This window comes from Hesperophylax consimilis, chromosome 17, assembly GCF_061612785.1.
Source record: "Hesperophylax consimilis isolate HC1 chromosome 17, BYU_Hcon_1.0, whole genome shotgun sequence".
In the NCBI taxonomy this organism is placed as follows: domain Eukaryota; kingdom Metazoa; phylum Arthropoda; class Insecta; order Trichoptera; family Limnephilidae; genus Hesperophylax; species Hesperophylax consimilis.
This window is the reverse complement of record NC_142852.1, coordinates 31,035,587-31,057,124: the sequence shown is the minus strand read 5'-3', so window position 1 is coordinate 31,057,124 and position 21,538 is coordinate 31,035,587. Positions and strand designations below refer to the sequence as shown.

Sequence of the window (21,538 nt, the reverse complement as noted above, 5' to 3'; positions counted from 1 at the left end):
CTGTGAGTATGTTGTACCCCACTGTAAAACTAGACAGGCCCAGAGACACATTAGTTTTATTGCTCCAAAAATCTATAATTCAGTATGTTCAACCCTTAAAGAGACCACTCGTCAAAATCTTCATTCATATAAAAAATATATCAAAACTTGGCTCAAAACAGCCAAAATAGATATTTTTTTCTTATAAGTTATTAACAAAGCCATTAATTATACTTACAACTAATTAGCTTTAAGAGTAGATATATAATAAAGTCTGCTATGTGTTTGTTGTATCAATTAATACCTGTTGTACCAATTAATATTCATTGAGCACTTAAATATTTTTGGAATTTTAGTAAAAGTAACTGAAATTACGGTAAAATCAATCACCATGTACAATATTTTATTTTTATCTAAACCACTGTTTTAAATATCCACATACAAATAATAATGCCCACGCACAGGCCTCGCCTTTGTGGGATTTTTTTGCTACTCTCTTTTATTTTTTGTTATTATGTATGTATATACCTGTAAATACCTGTAAATATATGTATCAAAAAAATTTTCAATAAAAAAAAAAAAAAAAAAAATATTCCAAAAATTCTAAACATGAACTGTTTGATAAAAACAAAAAAAAATGAAAAAAACATATTACTTATAACCATACCTACATAATCTAATCAAATCAAAGTCACAATTGTGACAACCAAAAATATCATAATCTCCTTATATTTTTTATAACTTACTTATATTTTTTAATTAAGGATAAATTATGATGTAAGACGACTAAAGCTTCTGCCCTTTCTGGTAGCAATCGATTTCTTTTTGTTTCATATATGTTTCCGGCCTCTGAGAACAGCTTCTCACTGTAAACAGAACTTGCGGGACAGCAGAGGTACACTTTGGCGATGCGCGACATTTCAGGGTACCTAGAACTATCCCCGAAACCGTAATCGGGTTAGCCGACTAGTCGGTCTTATTACAACCGACTAATCGGCTAGTCGGCTAGTCGGCGAAAGTCATAATCGGCACATCTCTACATATAATACAAGAACTCGATGAGAAAAATACATGCTCAAATAATACAAAGTATAATTACGAAACGGGTTATTTTTTACTAAACTTAATTTTAACAGAACCTCTAAAAAAATATGTTTTTTTTTAAATTTTGTAAATATATATTTTTTTTTTCAAATGCAGTTGAACCTTTTTACCCAGAATCTGGAGTCAACCACGCTACCAATTCAATCAAATCCCAACGGAGTAAAAATGGGATTTATTTCATTTATTATTAGCTATAATGTCATCAGATTTCAGAGAAATGCGTATACAGGGTGTATCGGCACGTACCCGACAAACTTTAACCAGCTATTCCTTAGCACATTTGGAGTAAAAAATGTTATGGGCACTTTGGGCAACTTCGGAAGTTGTTATGACATAAAACGCCATTTGCAAACATGGAGGCATCTTCCAATAGGAAATGACTTGCGCCACCCACTTTAATACAATTAATTAGCATTAAGCAATGATATCCAACACTTTATTAAATTGATTATTTGTGTTTGTTTAAAATATGACAAAGCAAATAATTAATTTTGTATTTTAACAGTAATATTTAAAAAAAATCTCTTTAGCTTTATTTTCATGACACCTCCCATTTTGATATTTAGCATAAATCTACATACCTACTAATAAAAATACAAATCGGAATGTTATTTCTAAAACTATTTTATTTATTTACAATATTGACATCAAGTTGTTAAATAAAGCAGTTATAAAATGGTTTAAAACATGACTAATAAAAATAATTATATAGGAACAAAAATAATTTACAAAGTTTTACTTAATTATTTCTACAAAGATATTTTTCACTACTAGCAAACAAATCTAACAGTGATATTAATAGCAAAAACAATTTAAGAAAGAAGTAAATTTAGGACAGATATCTACAGAAGATGCCCACAGATACAAGTAAAATAAACTTTAAGGAATTTACGAAAGGGTAGAATAATCCAATTTGTTTTATCTTTACAAAAAATTTCTAGATAAACTACACATACATAATCTAATAATATAATACCAAATAATTTTATATACTCCACTTATGTGTTTAAAAAGTTCTAACTACATTATTTCGGTTAAGTACAAATGTTAGCAATATATTATATAATACAACAGAATAATATCTAATTATGTATTTTGCATAAATATTATGATGAACTTAATTAAATTATTTTGTGGGCACCATTCGAATGTTCAGACAGGTTGGACATTATCATGACGTTGAATAATTTTATGTTATCGGAGATATTGCAATTTCAATCACTTAAAATAATGGTCTAGGGAATCCCGGACTTCTCTAGACACTGTAATCCAGGTGTTTTTTTTACGTTTCCATCTTTCACCCTTCAAAGGTGTTTTAGGCCTTCTTTTCCAATTATGAAGAGAGGAAAATTGGAAATTTTTGCAATTATAATATGGAAGATTGGAATCCAGTCCCGATTTAGAAAAATACAAGACATTGAACGGAGGGTGGCATTTTAAATAAGGCTCGATAGAAGAGAGGATATTTTTTACTAGAGAGGGACGGCAAAAATATGTGATCTAAAATTTCCACTTCTATATCACACAATATACAATCTGGAGTCATTTTAAAAAGGTGAACACAAACTGAAAGACGTCCTATTCTCATTTGAATAAGTGGTAAATTGTTGAAACCACGGTTTTGATGGGATAGTTCTTTACATTGAGGCAAAGAAGGCTCCTTTGGGTTGACTAGCAACTAGCAATGTGCCAACAATCTCAAAAACGGTTTTGGAGGATGGAAATAATATAGTCTGACAGGGGGTTGTGGTTTAAGAGTGTAGCAATAGGGTTAGACGATCCTTGTTTTGCCAAGGAATCCACAAAACCTTCTAAATATCAAAATGAGAAATTCCAATAAAACAGCGAAAGTGTAATCATAATTGCGAAAACACAAGTTTGGGAGATTTTTACACGAGTCGACGGGAGAGTTTGCCAAATTATGCAAAACAAGTCAAAAGGAAAAGTTGTTAAAAACGGTTGCTAAATCAACAAGCTGGCATATTTAAAAAAAATAAACATTTAAATTCTCGGAACTGGCCACGGAGTCCCGGGATTTAAAAAACTGAGATTAAAAGCCCTAATCACAACTAAACACCAATTGACCTAAGGGAAGAACCGCCACTGCTTTCAACCCCATTATCTATAATAATGGCGACACGCACCAGAATATACAGATGATTTTATTTTTTAAATTGATAATTTGGGAATTTCCTTTTAAACTCTGATAAATTACGCTCAATTTGAAATTCATAAGCCAATGCTCCTTTATCTACAAATGTCTTCACTATAGACCACTCCCCTCGCCATATAGCCCATGTAAAAGGTCTACTACCATTCGTGTTAACATCAGCTCCCCTCTCCAGTAGGAGTTGTACCACATCCCACTTATCCCAAAACGATGCTTCACATAGTGCGGTCCATCCCCTCTCGTCTACCCTGTCAGGGTCCGCCCCCTGCTGCATGAGGTACTCTACTACTGGGAGATGGCCACCACCAGCCGCTATATGCAGTGCAGTCATGCCGTCATTAATTGTAGAGTTAACATCACCACCATTTTCAATGAGATATTTCACTACCAATAAACTGTTTGTACTTGCCGCTATATGCAGTGCAGTCATGCCGTTGTCAATTTTAGAATCAACGTCATCACCACTTTCAATGAGATATTTAACTACCGATAAACTGTCTTTATCTGCCGCTAAATGCATTGCAGTCCAGCCGTCAATATTTTTAGAGCCGATCTCAGCTCCACTTTCAATGAGATATTTGACCATTGATAAATTGTCATTACTTACCGCTACGTGCAGTGCAGTCATGTGGTCATTATTATCAATAGAGTTGATGTCAGCACCGCTTTCAATGATATATTTCACTAACGATAAATTATTTTTACTTACCGCTACATGAAGTTCAATCCCACGATCTTTATTTAAAGAGTTGATGTCAGAACCACTTTCAAATAGATTATTTACTGTCATTAAATTACTATCCTTACCTCTGGTCATATGTGGTGTAGAACTACCGTCATTATCTTCAGAGTTCATCTCAGTTCCACTTTTGATGAGTTCAGGTAAATTTGCTGTATAGTGATGCACCACTACGATTTTTGCACCACTTTTAGAAAGACATGAAACTATTGGAAAATTTTTGCTTCTCTGAGCATTATTCAATGCAGTCCTGCCCTCATTATCTTTAGAGTTAATCTCAGCACCAATTTTGATAAGATATTTGACTATAGTTAAATTGTTGTTACCTGCCGCAATATGTAATGCAGTCTCACCGTTATTATTTGTAGAGTTCACCTCAGCACCACTTTTAATCAGATATTTTACTATTGAGACGTCTGTGTTACCTGCCGCTTCAAGTAATGGAGTCATGCCTCTGTTATCTACAGAGTTAGTTTCAGCACCGTTTTCAGTGAGATATTTTACTAACGTCAAATTACTTTTACCTGTCGCATTATGTAGGGCAGTCGTACCATTATTATCTTTTAAGTTGATGTTAACACCATTTTTAATTAGATATTTTACTATCAAAAAATTGTTGTTTCCTACCGCTGTATGTAATGCAGACCATCCGTCGTTATCTTGAAAGTTCTTCTCTGCGCCACCTTCAATGAGATATCTCACTGCCGTTAAATTGTTTTTACTTGCCGCTATATAAAGTGCAGTCCTGCCGTAATTATCTGAATAGTTGATCTCAGCACCACTTTTAATGAGATATTTTACAATCGCTGCTTGTTGATGGAAAGTCGCATACATCAGAGCAGTCTTGCCTAGTTTACAGCTTGTATTAATGTCTGCGCCGTGCTCCACTAAGAGCTTCACAATATCTAGGTGACCGCCCCCAGCAACTATAAGTAAAGGAGTCTTCTTATTACCGTCGCGCCGTGTCATCATAACAGTAAACAGATCAGAGGTTTGCTCCGTGAGTAGTTTAACAATTCCGAGACGGCCATGTTCTGCAGCGAAGTGAAGGTAAGACACGAATGTTTTTGGCTCAATCAGTAAAAAGCAGTAACGCTCGATATTGTTATATAATCTTTCAGATAATATTTTTTTTGCAAGTTTAACGTTATTTCTAACTAAACCCTCACTAAACGAAATATTTTCTAATTTAACTTTTTTTACTCTGCTTAGAATGTTTTTTACTATTTTTGAGGTGTCACCACTTATATTCCCAGATTTCAGCAAATATTTTGAAACATACGATTCGGAAATATCTCGATTAAATAGACAAGCGAATAAGAAGTTTTCTTTGATTTTATGGCAACAGGTTTCAGCATATTTAAAAAAAATTCCAATTATTCTCTCGCATAATAAGTTATCTTCAGTTTTACAATGAATAGTCGGCTGATCCAATATGTGCAGTGCTGTGTTATTATTATTGTCATATTGAGTAATGTATGAGACGAAGGCTTCCTGGGTACTTTCTATATTCAATCCACTGAGCAGAAGTGTGATGATGTTCTCGTTCCTTTCTTTCACCGCAATGTGCAGAGCAGTCTGTTGATCTTCATTCCTAAATATGGCATTTGTTTTGTACCACAGTCGACTAATATGTTCAGCGCTTAATTGAAGTGTTGTGTCTAACATATCCATTTCTCCTAATTCAACATTGAGAAACATCCTGATAACTTTACTGTCAGGATGCAGCAGTATTTCAGGCAGAAGTATGTCTTCAATTAGTTGATACTTGAAAGTGCTGTCTTGTTGAGAACGTTCTAGTTGATTTATCCAGAGGGCTACTATGTGTGCACAGAAATACTCGGCGTATGTTCTGTGCACAAATTGGAATTCTCTATTTCCTTTTGAATGTACTAATCCAAGCCTATTCAATTTTACTAGCCTCTGGTCCGTAATGGATAGAAAGTTTTTATCATAAAAATCTGAGAAGAATATTCTGAAAGCCAGTTCGCCGTGTTCTTTTGTTATTGTTGTTACGTATTCCAATATTTCATCTTCATCCAACGCTTTGCTTTTGATAGTTTTATCTTGTAAATAAATGTCATATTTATGACTTATAAACCTCTGATACAGATTCGGTCCACTGACTATACTGATGTGCTTGAGTAAAATTTCCGGAGACTGGTGCAAAAGATCACTTTGTGGCCTCAATACTTCGGCCAGCATCCTTAGTTGCATGGGTATCCCCATGAAACAGTGGATGTCTGGCCCCAGCACTTGCTTCGCTTGCCGGAGCACCTCTCCCGCATATTCCTTGATTCGCTTTTCCTCTTGCTTCCAGTTAATTCCTAGCTCTAGGGGAAGAAAGGACCTCCAAAATATAAATAAAAAATGTTGTTGCGCTTGTGAGTTGATCGGTAAAAATGATGTAGAGGATTGACTTAAATTTGTTTCCAATGATTCTTTCAAATATTTTCGAGCCGTCAGAAATACTTGAATCGTTGGTTTACTTTGCAAAAAAGCAAAAAGCTTCATAAGTTTATTTTTAGAACTATCTTTATTTTTATTGTAATCGTCTATCTCATCAAAACCGTCAAACATTAAAACGACCCTCTTGGAACACTTCTTACTCTGTAGTAAATACTCTAACAACCCATGAGCCAGACTGTCGTCAGCAATAGAGCAACACTCACTTAATAGAAAATTTGTCACGTTTTTAGGCGTGAAATCATCCGATAAACTATCTATATGTGTTTTGAATTGTTTTAACTCTATGTATATGACCCACGCTGTTTCAATGAGCCTTGACAATCTTGCTAAAGTCGTTGTTTTCCCCATCCCGGGCTCGTCTATAAAGATTACCAAGTTGCGCTCAGTTTGGCTCAAGGTTAATTCGTCCATTGGCTCGAATGAGTCCGTGGACATAAAAAGGATCAGGTTTTTTAAAGATCCATGGGAAAATCGCCACTCTAATTTAAAGCTTTTATTGCTTTGCAGAATCTCTACAAAATGAATATTTTTATTAAAATGTTTATGAATAACATCTGCTTCCTCTTCTTTGGTAGCTGCAATGTGTAGATTTTTAGAAAATTCTTCTCTTTTCTCACAATTCCCGATCAATTCCAAAAGTGACGCTTTATGTTCCTCACTACAAATAACAAAGACGTCATCAGCATGCATGGCTTCCATTAATTCTTGCAAGTTAATACTGACTCGATGGATAAACTTTCTGGGTACATATAAATCTCGACTAAATATTTGTTTACAGAGGACGTCTGTCCTGGCGTCCCCGGACACCTCAAGAAGGTAAATAGTTTTACGTTGGTTCTTATCGCAAATGTCCTTAAAGAACAATTCTACTTCTCCCTCGACGAGGATGATCTTCCCATTAAGCTGCTCCCAGCCAGCCCCAGTCTCCAGATCCCCGCGGTTCAACCCGCTGATCACCACAAGGGTATTAGGTAAATCTACGCAATTTAAGACATATTCCTTGCTTGTCATGAAGTTTGTTTTAATTAATGGCATTTGAAGATCAGTTATCATTGGACGCGTGTCTTTTATTATAATAACATAATCCTTATTAGTCACGATTTTCTTAAAGTAATCCGAACAAAGGAATTGATTAATTTCCGAAATAGAAAAGTTTTCGCCCATTAAATCTTGAAAACTTTTCACCGTATTGCCGGTTGATATTAATTTTCTTTGTAGGACAGTTTTTTGGGACTCGGTGGATAAGTCCATAAAATTAATTACTTGATCGATTTTTACTTTTATAACGTTTTCTAGTGATTTAAATATATCTTCTCTTGACTCTGAGGAAATAAAAACAAGTTTTTTCATGTTGGGGGAAGAGCAATTCACGTAATTTTCAAATAAATTATGGACTTCTGCACTTGTAATACTGGATGAACTTCCATCAATCATCATCAGGTTATCTTGTTCAATAGGTGAGCTGTAATTTTTGTAAAGTTTCTGTAGTCGCGGCCAATTTAAGAAAATGTAATGACTTTCATTGGTGTATTGATTACTTGGGGACAAAATGTTAATATTTTCTTTGATTTGAAAAAATACGTTGTGAAGACGGGTCATTTCAAATGCTCCGTCTATAGAATTAATCCATAGAACACGATCTGTGGGAGAAAGCAAGAATTCCTGAAGGCCTATTGAATCTTTGAAGTTTAATGAAGTATTTGGCAGATGCTTGAGATAGGTTCGTCCCTCATCGCGGTAAATTAAGTCAGCGTATCTGCTCTGTTCCTCCACTGCCTTGGAGAACTCTGGCCCCAGCCACCGCATCACCTGCTTCAGTCGGTTTATAAGTTCTCCTGACAATTGTTTGGACTCACAGATAATTGTTCTATTTTTATGATTGATTTCAAAATGGGGAAACAAATTATCGTTTTTCAAAATAAGTTTTTTTACCAAAACTAATTTTGTTAAAACATCATAATTTCTTTGATGCTTTTGAACAATCATTAACTGGTCTAGAATTTTAAATTCATCTTCAGAAAAAGCGTTAAAATAAATTACTGCTGAAATTTCAGCTTTTGATTGAGATGTGGAAGGGACCACCTTGTACCGTTTTGCTATTTTATTCAATTTTTCTATTAACTCCTTAAAATCTGTGTGATAATTATTGACGGAGTTCAATGCTTGTTTTCCAAAAAGGGGAGAAAATTCAACCCTGTCCCTCGCCCAGTCTAATACTTCGCTAATATTCGGTGATTTTTGTTTAAAAGCATTCGTGAAATTAGAAATTTCGTGCGTTTTTACATTATACCAACCGGTTTTAATATCTTTCCAACCAAAGCTAGATACATCAATAAACACGCGATATACCCTTCCGAGATGCGCGCCGCAAGTGTTGATACGGTTTGGTACTGAAACATATACTGTAATGTCCAACCAGTCCAAAACATCGGTAGTACTTCTATAGTAATAATCGTCCCACATTTTGTTCAACATGTCCTTTGCACCTGGGCTGTCAAATACCACGGTCTTAGCGTGCAACCCTCTGCTGGTATTTTTCTTTAGTACGCCGTCCGAGACATTCAACCACTTCGCCGTGAACGCCGTTACTTGCGCCAACCAGCCTCCAAGCGAATGCCCCGTTATTGTAAGATTATAACTTCTCCCGTGTTTAGTATTAACTAAATGTAAAACTTGCCTTATTTGATCCACAAAAGTAATTGCGGAGTTCATGCAGCTCGTGTATTTGGTTCCGCAGATTCCTAAAACATCTGTGAGTAGCGCTCCCGTGTTAGTTGGGATAGTTCCCCGGTGGGCCAGCACAACTTGCTGCGACTTAACGTCCACGAAGGCTGCACCGAAGTACCCGTTGGTCCAGCCTGAGTTGGAGCCAGTCGCCAGGAGTCGCCAGCCCTCGGGCAGATCCAGGTACTCCCCGTAATCCTGGTCAGTCTCCTTGGATTTCTTCTCCTTATAAACCTCCGCTGCCAACAGCACGAGAATGAGGTCGGTGGGGTGAGGGTCTGTGTGCAGGATGTCCAGAGGAAGCTTCGTCGATGACTCCAGAAGGGAATCTACTATTTTTTGTAGATCCGAGCTCTTGAAAAGTAAACTTGTGTCAACCTCCATGGCTGTGGAGATTTGATGTGTGATTTATCTGAAACAATAATAAAGCGTAATGTATTATGATACCAAATGTACTACATGGTTCAATGTGATGCTACACGTGATTCGAAATGGAGCCACGTAGTTCAAACTTATGAATAAAAATATTGCAAGGTGTCATACAATGCCACGTGTTGTCTGTCTCTATTGCTGTCTACTATTGGATACTTCTCTCGTGCTTTCTACAATATCACAACTCTGTAATACACAAGCCCAATTAGTTTTTATAATGATATAAACCAATATTTATAAGACAAGGTTTTCTATGCATAGCACAAAGGATAACAAATTATTATAAGCAATAATTAGTCTCCTGAAATATCTAAACAAATTGAAAATATCTCCCGAGTAAAAATAAATGCCGCCGAAGGGAATTGAAACTAAATTCTTACAAAAATAGAAGTTGGTTGTTTACAGGTGAAAAAATATTATAAGCAGTAATTGTTGATTGAAGCACTAGTACATATTGAATTATTTGGTGTGTTGGAAATAAGCCGACGTAACTCAGTGGTCCAGAGAACCTGACCGGAAATCAAAAGGTGAGGGTTCAACAGAGATTTTTTTCTAAGAAGCTCATTATTTAACACTAGTTTTTTTTTTCTCTATTTTTTATTTGGTTAGTTTGAGTTATTGCATTACAATACAGGGTGTATTGGCACGTACCCGACAAGCTTTAACCATCTATTCCTTAGCACATTTGGAGTAAAAAATGTTATGGGCACTTTGCTGTCCGGTAACATTTTTTTTTAATAAAAAAATTACTATTCATATTTTCACCACATGTCACCAATGTTTTATCCTTTGTCAAAATTTGAAAACCCATCTGGCAATATTTTGTTCGAGTTTCGTTGAATAATGTACGTACGTACCTACGTTGGAGCGCTTTTACAATCACAACGAAATGGCACGGCACCATTCGTCTCATTTTAAACTATTATTATTTAGTGTGTACGAAAGAGCGAGGACACTTTTTGACACACTTGCTAATAACAGCTGTTGAACACGAGAAACAATGCAAATGACAGTGACGGAGTGTGGATTTTTTATTTATTTTTTGTTTTTAATGGAAAAAAAATGTTACCGGACAGCAAAGCGCCCATAACATTTTTTACTCCAAATGTGCTGAGGAATAGCTGGTTAAAGTTTGTCGGGTACTTGCCGATACACCCTGTATATTAGACCCTTGTAGTGGTCTGTTATGCAGATTTTATATATGATGACTTAAATTTAATTGAATTATTACTATTTACCCACATTTGGTCAACAGTGGCGGCTCGTGACTTTTTGGTTGTTCTAAAGTGTTAATTTTACAAAAAATTGCATTATTGACTTTGTTGGCTGAAAACGACATTTTATTCTTTTAAATTATTCGATTTTAGGTATGAAGTTTTTCAGGAAATTTCAGTTTGACCGTGCATGGATTTCCTGAAAATTTTCATAAAAAAAACGTATTTTAGAAAAAAAAAATTGTTTTGAGCTTCAACAACATCAATAATGAGATAATAATAACACGCCAGTACACCCAAAAGTCACGAGCCACCACTGGTCATTAGGAAAGTTAGTTAAAGGTCTTAGTCGTAGACACTAGATTTGTGATGTAAGTCACCACTGGTCAATACAGGAAGGTTTCCGACCAGTGACATCACAAGTGAAATTATTAATACACGATTTAAATTCATCCCAATTAGCATTTTTACATATACATCATTTAGTTGGGATCGGTGAGATTTATTTTCAGGTAGATACAAATGAAATGCACCAAGAAAAACCATACACAAGTCCCGAAATTCACGTACAATTTCTTTTAAGGCGATGCCATACGTAGTAATGCAAAATCATGTGTTTTTGATTTGGAAATTTGGTCGCCTAGAAATGTTTCAGAGGCTTTAATTAAATACTGCAGGTATAATACATCTTGGCCTTTGAAATAATCGAGTATTTTTTTATATAAGTCTTTTTATAAGCCCAGAAAAAAATAATGTATAAGGCCTATGAAAACTGCTTTAAAGTTCAAAATCTCCTATTTACGAACCTATTTTTGGTTATGATTTTATTGTTTAATGTGGAAAATTTAGTTATTTATAAAATGATCGGAAAAAAATTAAATGTTTATGCCCGAACATCAGCAAAATAAAATAAAAGGCACTTTTTGGTCATGTTTTTTTCTTGCATAAATCAAAACAGGCGGATGGTGTTAAGCGGGAATTTAAACCTTATCGCCATCTACGTCTAAGGGGTGTTATTGATAGCGGGTCATTTTAAAATATTACACGACGTAGTGCATCGCCTTAATGACGTTTGAACTGAGAAAGATCCGACAAGTGTATCCTATAGATTGTAATCAAATTAAATTGAGTGTATTTAAATATATTTTTTAAAATTTTTTTGAACAACCCCCATAACATATTAATTTTAATTAATCAATAAAAACGTATAAATATGTTATACCACTTGTCAGAAGTCAAGACATCTGAATAATAATAATAATAATAATAATTGGATAATTTGTAGAGCGCCGTTTTTGTGAAAAATCACCTCAAGGGCGCTGTACAATTTATTTCCTAGGATCTACATTTGTTATTTAGAAATGATACCAAAACATACTTACCTGGCAAGTCACTTCCAACAAACACACTTATATTAAAAAGTTTATGCTTATAAAAGATAGAACTGCACGCAGAGGACACTACATCAAAAAACACTGGTCGTCGCATGATCTTAAGTCTGCTATAGTTTTTATTTTAATTTAAATGTATTTTAACTGTCTTAAAAGCCTACAAATTGTTAGTTGTTATCATTTTTATTTATTTATTTTTAATTATTATTTTTATTTATTTTATTTTATTTTTAGTGTTTTTTACATTTTGTTAATTTAAATTTAAATTGCCGTCAACTGTGAAAGTTTAGTAAGGTTGAACATAGCTGTCTACGTCAAGTATGGTAACTCCTACTATAGTTACTACAGTTATACATATAAATAAAAATAATACAGACACCTTAATGTTCGAATTTATTAAATAAATATTTTAAGATTTTTCAACCTTACTAGTTAATTAAGAAAATTTTAAAAAAATGTTATGATGTCACTCAATATCCGGAGTCGCCTCATTCTCGGATAAGTTAACCTTGTTGACTACCTATTGCGGTTATTTACTTCTATTTATATTTATACGATAAAGTATCAAGAGAAAGGTGAAATACTTACTAAAACTGATTTGAGCTGGTGATAATTCTGTATCTGATCAACTTCAAGAGGACCTCAATCGTCTTTTTGTCTATTGCGAATTAAACAAACTTGTTATTAACATCGCAAAATGCAATAAATTAACATTTACACGTAATAAGAATAAAATTTCCTTCGTATACACACTAAACGGCACACAAATCAATGAAGTAAAATATATCAGGGACCTTGGGGTAACACTGGAAGTTAAATTAAACTTTATCCAACACAGTGGTGACATCATTAACAAAGCCAATAAAATGCTGGGATTTAGGCTGGCCGCATACATACGTTTTCCGTATTCGATTTCCGAATTCGTTTTCCGTATTCGGAATTCCGTGAGACTAGCGCAAACGTTCGTTTTTCTTCATTCGGAATGTATAAACGTCAGTACCAGTGTTGCCAACAAAGGCGATATATCGCCATTTAGGCTACTCAGAGCGAGAATCGGCGCCGAAAAAACCTAAAAGGCGACTGGTCGCCAATTAAGCTACTTTAAAAACATCAATTTTAAACATGTCCCGAAATTCTCTAGCCACCCCCCCCCACGAAATTTATTTTTCTGGGGACAAATTTTATATTTTCTTGAAATTCTCTAGCCACCCTCCCCATGAATTTTTATTTTTTATTTTCTGGGGACAAATTATATTTTTTTGAAATTCTCTAGCCACCCCCCCCCCCCCACGAAATTTTTATTTTCACGTAAAAACATCAATTTTAAACATGTCCCACCTAACAGCAAATTCGGCTACTTTACGCTACCTTATGTATGAGAAACGGCGATATTAGGTCAAGATCCGTTGGCAACACTGAATTACGAACGGAAATTTCCGTACGTTTGCGTCGGCACAAACAAACTGTATGCAATAGCTGCGTTCCACATGACGTCATTAGGTTTTTTTCCATTCGGTTTCTCCATACGCGCCGGCTCGCATTCGGAACGTGCGTAAGGAATTTGTTCCGTTCGGAACTAAAACGAACGTGTGCGGCAGTTAATGTATTTTCTACTGATTCCGTGCATTCGGATGTCCGAATACGGAAAACGAATTCGGAAATCTAATACGAAAAACGTATGTATGCGGCCAGCCTTATAAATCGCATAGCAAAACCCTTCCACAACATAAACACTCTATATTCCCTTTACACCTCATATATTCAATTGCCCGCACTTGTAACACTGTACACCGATCTGGACTCCTTTATACCATGCCCATATGGAAAGAATAGAAAGAATTAAAATAAAATTAAACACATAAATTATAAACTAAGCTTACACTTCTCAAATTATACCAAATCCATTAAATTTCATAATTTTAACTTCCTCCAAACATGACGTCTAATTTTTTATCAAATCTTATTGTTTAAAATCCTAAATAATGGTCTGGACTCACCAGAACTTACCAATTTAATAAATCTTCATATTCCGTCTAGATGAACCCGACAATCTGATTTATTTTATCTACCCTCTTGTAGAACAAACATTCGAAAAAATTCCCCAATTCCTCGTACCTATATGTGCACAATATAATACTAAATTTTACAGAATTGACATTTTTGGTAATAACCTAAAAAAATATCGATATGAAGTAATGCGTACGATCGATTATTAATATGAGAGTATGGAATGTATCGGGAGCATCTCCTATCCTCTTCATATTTTCCTCTTCCTCTCCCCTTCCTTTAACACCAAATTAATTTTAAGATATTAAAACTTCATTTCCAATGAACTTTAGCATAAGAAACTTCTGTGGCTTGACTTCAGTTAATTTGTATATTTATATCTATCATTGTATATTATGTAAAAGCTGTTTGTTTCTTACAAATAAATAAATAAATCTCTAATGCAGTGATTCCCAAACTACGGATCGTGACCCGGCACCGGGCCACGAAAGAAAAATATCGGGTCTCGTACATTCAAATGGCTTAACTTTGGATTGAGATGATTTCTTTCCATAGCTATCAAGAACGTTATTCTCTTAAGATATTAAGTTGACGACTTTCCATTCTTACTCAATCAAATTTTTTAGAGACAGTGAAATCAATAATATTTTTTTTGAATAAATTTAAAATAAATCAAATTTAATAATGTTATAATAATTATTAAGTTCTGCAAGTATTTCTGTTATTTTTACAGTTTTTAATGTGACAGCTGTTTCGGCTTTTGAGGCCATTATCAAACTGTGGATATGTCCACACGGCGACGACTTATTTATATGATTTTATTTATCCCCACCCATTTAAATTTCTATAATGGTCAAAAATGATTCATTAAGAATTGGAATAACCAAAATATTTGGTAATCCAGCAGTGTTTGCACACCTGTTAAAATTAATGACCTTAGGGTTTTCTTAATTGTTGGTACATGGGTGATTATGCTAAGGAATTATATTGTTTGGGTTTTTTGAAAATATTAAGCAGGGGAGAATTGATCATTTTTGTTTGATTATTAATTAGGGTTATGTTTGGATCATTAGTTCTTTTATTTATTACAATAATGATAATAATAATTGGATGACTTGTATAGCGCCGTTTTTGTGCAAAATCACCTCAAGGGCGCTGTACAAATTTATAATACATTTCTACAGTGATCTATGTTATTACCAACTATTTATGGAGATAATATACAGTATAATACTTACCTGGTAGGTCACTTGAGATTAACACTTAATTAAAATTATCTAATTGTTTATTAGCGAAATTTAGATACAGGATTTAGGACAAAATTAGAAAATTGGATAAAACTGGACTTTCTCTCAGGAATGGTAAATTAAATTCAAGGGTATGACAGTTTAAAAAGGTAAGTTTTTAGTTTAGACCTGAATTCTGTTGGACTTGTTATGGATCTTAGTTCCGGAGGGAGTTTATTCCAAGCCTTCGGCCCAGATACATCGAAAGCGCGATCACCAAACTTAGTATTTGGCTTGCGCTTAGGTTCCATCAGTCTGCCTACAGCTGATGATGTTGCTGATCTAAGAGTTGACTTCCTCAGACCAGTGTTTTCCGGGACGCATAGTTCAGAGATGTAGGGTGGGGCCATTTCATTGATAGATTTAAACACCATCCAGCACAGTTTGTACTGGATTCTTTCAGGGCACTCGAGTCAGTGAAGGTTACGAAGGTGTTCTGAAATGTGCGAATATTATAAAACCCCGGTTATGAGCCGCGCGGCTGCATTAAACACTGATTGAAGCTTGTCAATTTGATATTTTGGAAGGCTAGCATAAATGCCGTTGCAGTAATCGAGACGTGAGACTACGTAAGAGTTGATAAGTAGTTTTGTTGCTTCTGTAAGAAGATTTCTTCATACTCCAGCCTCTACACCACATTGGCATACGTTCAGTACATTTGTGAGATGACTCTGGACCGATGAAGATGACATTAGGTGTAAGCTGCGATGACGGCAGATGGATGTGTTCAGCACTGGGGATGATGTGGAGTCTTCCAGGTAATCCAGTGTGATACAGGATAGCCGAAGGTATAATCTACGTGATCGGCAGATGCGCGGGAGATATAGACTGGCGACGATGTCGCGGGGCCGGGGCGCAGACCGGCGAAGGTGTCGCAGGATCTAGGCGCGTGAGTAGCGCAGGCCAGGGATGATATCCCGCGGAGTCCACGATAATCCGTAGCCTCTCCTTTAACGTAACGTAATTTTAGTGTAACGCCAGGTGTAGTGAGTAGGTTTAAGGCCTGTAGCGGCGCGGTGCGGTAGGAAGCAAATGATTATGTCACCCCCTCTAATTTATGGGTCGCATAGGTTAAGTATTAAAATACCAGGGCCACTGAAAAAAAAGTTTGGGAAACACTGCTCTAATGCAATCTGAAGCAAAATTAGCAGTGACACTCTATTTCAGTCCCTAACCATATCTAATACTGATAAAAAAAACCGACTTCCGTCGGTTTGTGGCTTCGGTTATGACGTGCGTAAAAGTTTTTATATGTCTGTGAAATCGAGAACGCATTTAAAAATATTATAAATTATTGTTTAAAATAAAACAATAACTTTGTAATCAACACTTTGATGGTTTATAGTTAATTCTAACCGGATTTCGTTACAACCGTAGCTTCTTCAGGGCATTATAATACTCTACTATAATGCCCTGAAGAAGAGAACACTGAGTTATTCTTTTATTTTAAATTATAATGTTACAAAATATCTGTTTCATATGAACAAAATAAATGATTGTTCGATAAAACACGATATCTATGATTCAATGATCAGGGCTGACCCTATTCAGATGCTAACTAACTAACCATAACGCCGTTTCCCCGCAGGGGTAGGCAGAGAGGACGGACCGCCAAACAACTCGGTCACACCACACACTCCTTGCCTCATTCACATTCATACATCGTCTCATACATACACTTCTATTATTCTGACTCTTGACATGGCCCGATTCGAGTATCTGATTCACTTGTTCGTGCCATGTCTTCCTCGGGCGTCCCCGATTTCTGCTACCATTCGCATTTGCATCATATATCCTCCTTACACTCCTATCTTCGCTCATTCGCTCTACACGCCCAAACCATCTAAGCGTCCCTTTCTTAATCTTACTCATTACGCTTACACCAGCCTTGCACATTCCTCACACGATCAAAAATGGTTTTACCACACATACGCCTCAGGGATCTCATTTCAACAGCATTCAATCTACTTTCATCCTTTCTTTGCCAGTTCCATGCCTTAATTCCATACATCAGGGTAGGTACCAGCACTCCATTGTGGACTGCTGCATATAATGCTGACAGCAACTGCGTTCAGTCCTCCATGAATGGAGTTACCTGCATTTCCCCTTGTTTCAATATCTCTGTCAGCCTTCCCATCTCTCTAGAACATACTTCCTAAATACACAAACTCATCCACCTGCTCCAAGTATTCCTCAGCAACAACTATATTGCACACCGTTGTCGTACTCTCTCTTTCAAACACCAAATTTCAATTGCGTCTCTATTCAGACGCATTTGGAGCAATTTGCTCCGTCAAGGCGCTGATTATCCTAACAGTCCTAACACATTATTTTTCACTAAAAATCATCCTAGCATTATAATCGAAACCAACGAACTGAACAAAAACACCTTGTAATATATTTATAATTATTTTATATTATCCATACTACAAAATTTTAATCATATGGAAATGAAATCCTCACCACGGGAGATCCCAGTGAGGATATCATTATATCCAATATGTTATATCCCAGATGGGCGTGAAAAATCAAATAAATAAATAAATGCTTGTCATACAAGATGGCTGCCAGGCAGTCTTCAGTGTAGTTAGCACTAGACAATACTCAAAAATGAAGTCGGAATCTTGGACGGAGCTACGGTCAAATTTGCCCTAACAGGCCTGGAAAATGGATTTTTCCGTGGGATTTATTTGAATTATTTCTGATGAAGTTACTACTAAAATCTTAGATGTTTCTAAAGGAATCCCTCGGCAAGTTACTAATTCATCGTTTAGAAAAATAAAATATTGTACTTATCGCTAATTTTATAGTTAAAAAACGTTTTTTAATATTCTCATACCGTTATAGATAAAATATTTTTTTGGTAAGGTAGGTACTGTTTTATTAAATTTTCAATATAAATAACTAACATCTAAACATATATGTATATTATCGTTACGAATTTGTCGGAATTAATTAAAATGTGAGCCTCGTGCAAACCCCCGACATTAGAGTGTTGCCTTAAGAAGAAGCTACAAGCCAAAAATGTGTATATTCTTGGTATACCTCTTATATCGTAGGTGATAGGCATTAAAATCGCTTGACAAACGGAGTCTAGAAACGTTCGATTTCAAGCAAAAAAACTTGTTTTTATTTATTTTGTAAATAATTTTATAAGAAAGCAAAAAAGTTAATCAAGTGAAACTGTAACAGATAATCTTAGCTATAATACTGTATTTTTTAAAAGTTGTTTCTTTATGCTTTCATACATTTGTAATGAAAAAAAAAAATTTTTTAGTAGTTTGCATTTATATTTTTTATTGAGTAATTTAATTTTGTATTTGTATTCTACTCAAGCGAAGCGATTGGAAAACATTCAATTTATCTAAAGCATATTTTTTGGTATTTATAATGTACACCAATTCGTTATAAATATTAATCAAAATATTGATGTTTTGCCTTATTGCTAAATCGTACCAATGCACTTTCCAAGGCTTTCTAGGTTCGTGACTTCAAATTTAGGTTCTAATAGAATAGATCAGGTCTGAAAGCAGCAGTAGGTTAGTGTTCTAGGGCTTAAGTTTAATAACAACCTCGTGCATCAATGACCACGCCCCGGAGAAGGAGCCGCCCGTTACAGAGAAGTGACACGACAACAGTATCTAGTTATGAATAATATCAGTAAATCAAAGACGTAACTCACTGCTTGATGGCTATTGAAGGCACTCTTCTTTCTTGGTACTCTGTACGGGAACTGTTTTAAAACAATTAATCTAATTAAATACCATAAAGGATCACTTCAAGCAAGATACAATAGAATGGCACTCGGTCTGTGGTTGTGGAGAGACTGAAATTAGACTGTAAATCCCCGGAGGAATTGTGAATCGAGATAGGAATGTTATGACGCAAAACTAATAATAAAGATTTTCAATTAAAGTATTCCAAAAGGACATAATATTTTTGGAAAATATTATATCCCTTTGGAATACCAATTTACTTATCAATTTTAAAGGTAAGAAAATAGTAATACCGGGCATTTCAATTAAAAGAGGGATTTTTCAAGGAGACTCATTGAGTCATCTTTGGTTTTGCTTAGCATTGAATCCTCTATCAAAATGACTTTTGGTTTAGATAAATGTAGAACGATCCATAATAGAAAAAGGCAAACTTCTAGATGGGGACGAGAGTATATTTAGAAATTTCCAAATTACTAGTATGAAAAGGGATGAGGTTTATAAGTATTTAGGATACCCACAATCAAATAGATTAGATCATACTAGTATTAAAAATGATATAAGGATTAAATTTCAAACTAGGATCAGGATAATTTTAAAATGCCATCTATCTGCTAAAAATTTAGTAAAATCAATAAATACTTGGGCAATACCTCTATTAACGTACTCATTTGGCATAATTAAATAGTCCAATATAGATTTAGATAACTAAGAATGATTAATTAGAACTACGCTAACAAAGTTTAATTGCCACCATCCAAATTCAGCTATAGAACGAATTAATTTACCTAGAAATTTAGGAGGTAGAGGTATGGTCAAAATAACTTCTTTGAAACATAATCAGGTAGAAATGCTAAGAACTTTTGCTCATAGCTCAGAAATGCACAAAATAATTGGCAAGGCAGATAGAAACATTATACCTTTAAATTTATACGACGAGAATGCCAACATTTTTATAAATCCCAACCAGGAATTATTAGCAGCGACACAAAAAATAATAAATCAGTTCATCTTTACCACCAAAACAAGCGTTTTATTATCAACAAGTGACTCCTGCCAACCAACTGCCTCACCTCGCCTAGTCTTCTGCTCCAAACCTTCTGGTGTTACCTCATCAAGACCAGCCGGCCCTGCTCAGGAAAACCGCCAACGCCAGAAGTGAGCAGAGACGACAGCACACCCAGTGCCCAACAATCACCGAGCACCGGGTGCGGGAGGCAGATTGACATAAATTTGTAAAGGAGCATTCTCATCGGTTGAAGACACGGTTTGGAACCGGCGCCCAAATCTACAGTCTTGTGCGTACTCCCGTCCAGTACAAAAAGGGTGATGATCTTTGTTTATCACAAGTTCTATTTATTGCCAATGCCTGAATTTGGATTCAGACAAGGAGAGGGACAAAGATCTAATTTATGAAGAATATTGACGATAACAGGATTCTTTCCCGGAATTCCTTCCCGGTCTCAAAGATTTTTAATTTATGTTTGATGATTAATTATTTAAAAATAAGTGATATATTGGCTTTCAGATTCTTTTGCATTTTTCTTTAAATTTTGGTTTGGTTTTTGCACGTGAATGTTGGTCGTAAACTTTTTTCCCAATGGTATCGTATCAATAGTTCGCACAGATATCATATTGATCTTTGTGAAAATGGAAATATTTTCAGCCTAAAACGTTGCTTAACATGTTTTATATACATTGTTATTTGTTTTGTCCTTGTTTACCCCAACTCTGGGGTGGCATAAGACCTCGTCCGTGTATACACATCTTGGATGACCAAATCACGATGAGGGACTAGTGTCGTCGTCTTCCCGCTGCTCCTCCCCTGGGGTCAGGAACTGGCTTGAGGATGGGCTGAACGTCGATTGATGACCTTCCGCCCTGCTTCCAGGTACTCCGACGCTTTCTCCTCATGGTCTTCGGAATGTTCCTAACCCCAACTCACACATTTCGTCGAGGCACAACCGGTTTCTTGGCTTAGGGGCGTGGAACCTGGTCCCCGTGAAACCTATCCAAAGCCCTGCTTTCTTTCCCTAGGTCTGCCTGTGAGCGGGTGACGACACCCCCCCACCACACAAAGAGGCGCACATTTTACCATTTTTTCTTTCCTTTTAATTTTGCAGGTGGCTGTGAATTATTATTTTTCCTTGTGATTTGTTGATACTTTGTACATACGATTTGTTTAAACTAACAAAATAGAATAGATCTTACTAACAAGTTACTAATACGCAGCACTTGCATACTGCGAATAACATTGTATGCATGGACATTTGGAGGTCTTGTTTTGAAATTTTAAATGTAGACTCGTTA

General features: G+C 35.4%; 2 protein-coding genes across 2 annotated transcripts in view; one reads left to right on the top strand and one right to left on the bottom strand.

Annotated features, from left to right (window-relative positions):
• Nucleotides 1-21,538, top strand: part of BNIP3 (BCL2 interacting protein 3) — a 104,888-nt gene that overhangs the window by 80,937 nt on the left and 2,413 nt on the right. The gene's annotated exons all lie outside the window — the stretch shown is intronic.
• LOC149416417 (uncharacterized) lies at nucleotides 3,120-19,333 on the bottom strand. Its single transcript, XM_089641998.1, has 5 exons — nucleotides 19,198-19,333; nucleotides 8,434-9,597; nucleotides 7,292-7,410; nucleotides 6,125-6,325; nucleotides 3,120-5,026 (listed from the first exon to the last, which is right to left on the bottom strand). Exons 2-5 carry the CDS (start codon nucleotides 9,567-9,569, stop codon nucleotides 3,246-3,248), a joined length of 3,237 nt encoding a protein of 1,078 aa, XP_089498124.1. The 5' UTR covers nucleotides 9,570-9,597; nucleotides 19,198-19,333; the 3' UTR covers nucleotides 3,120-3,245.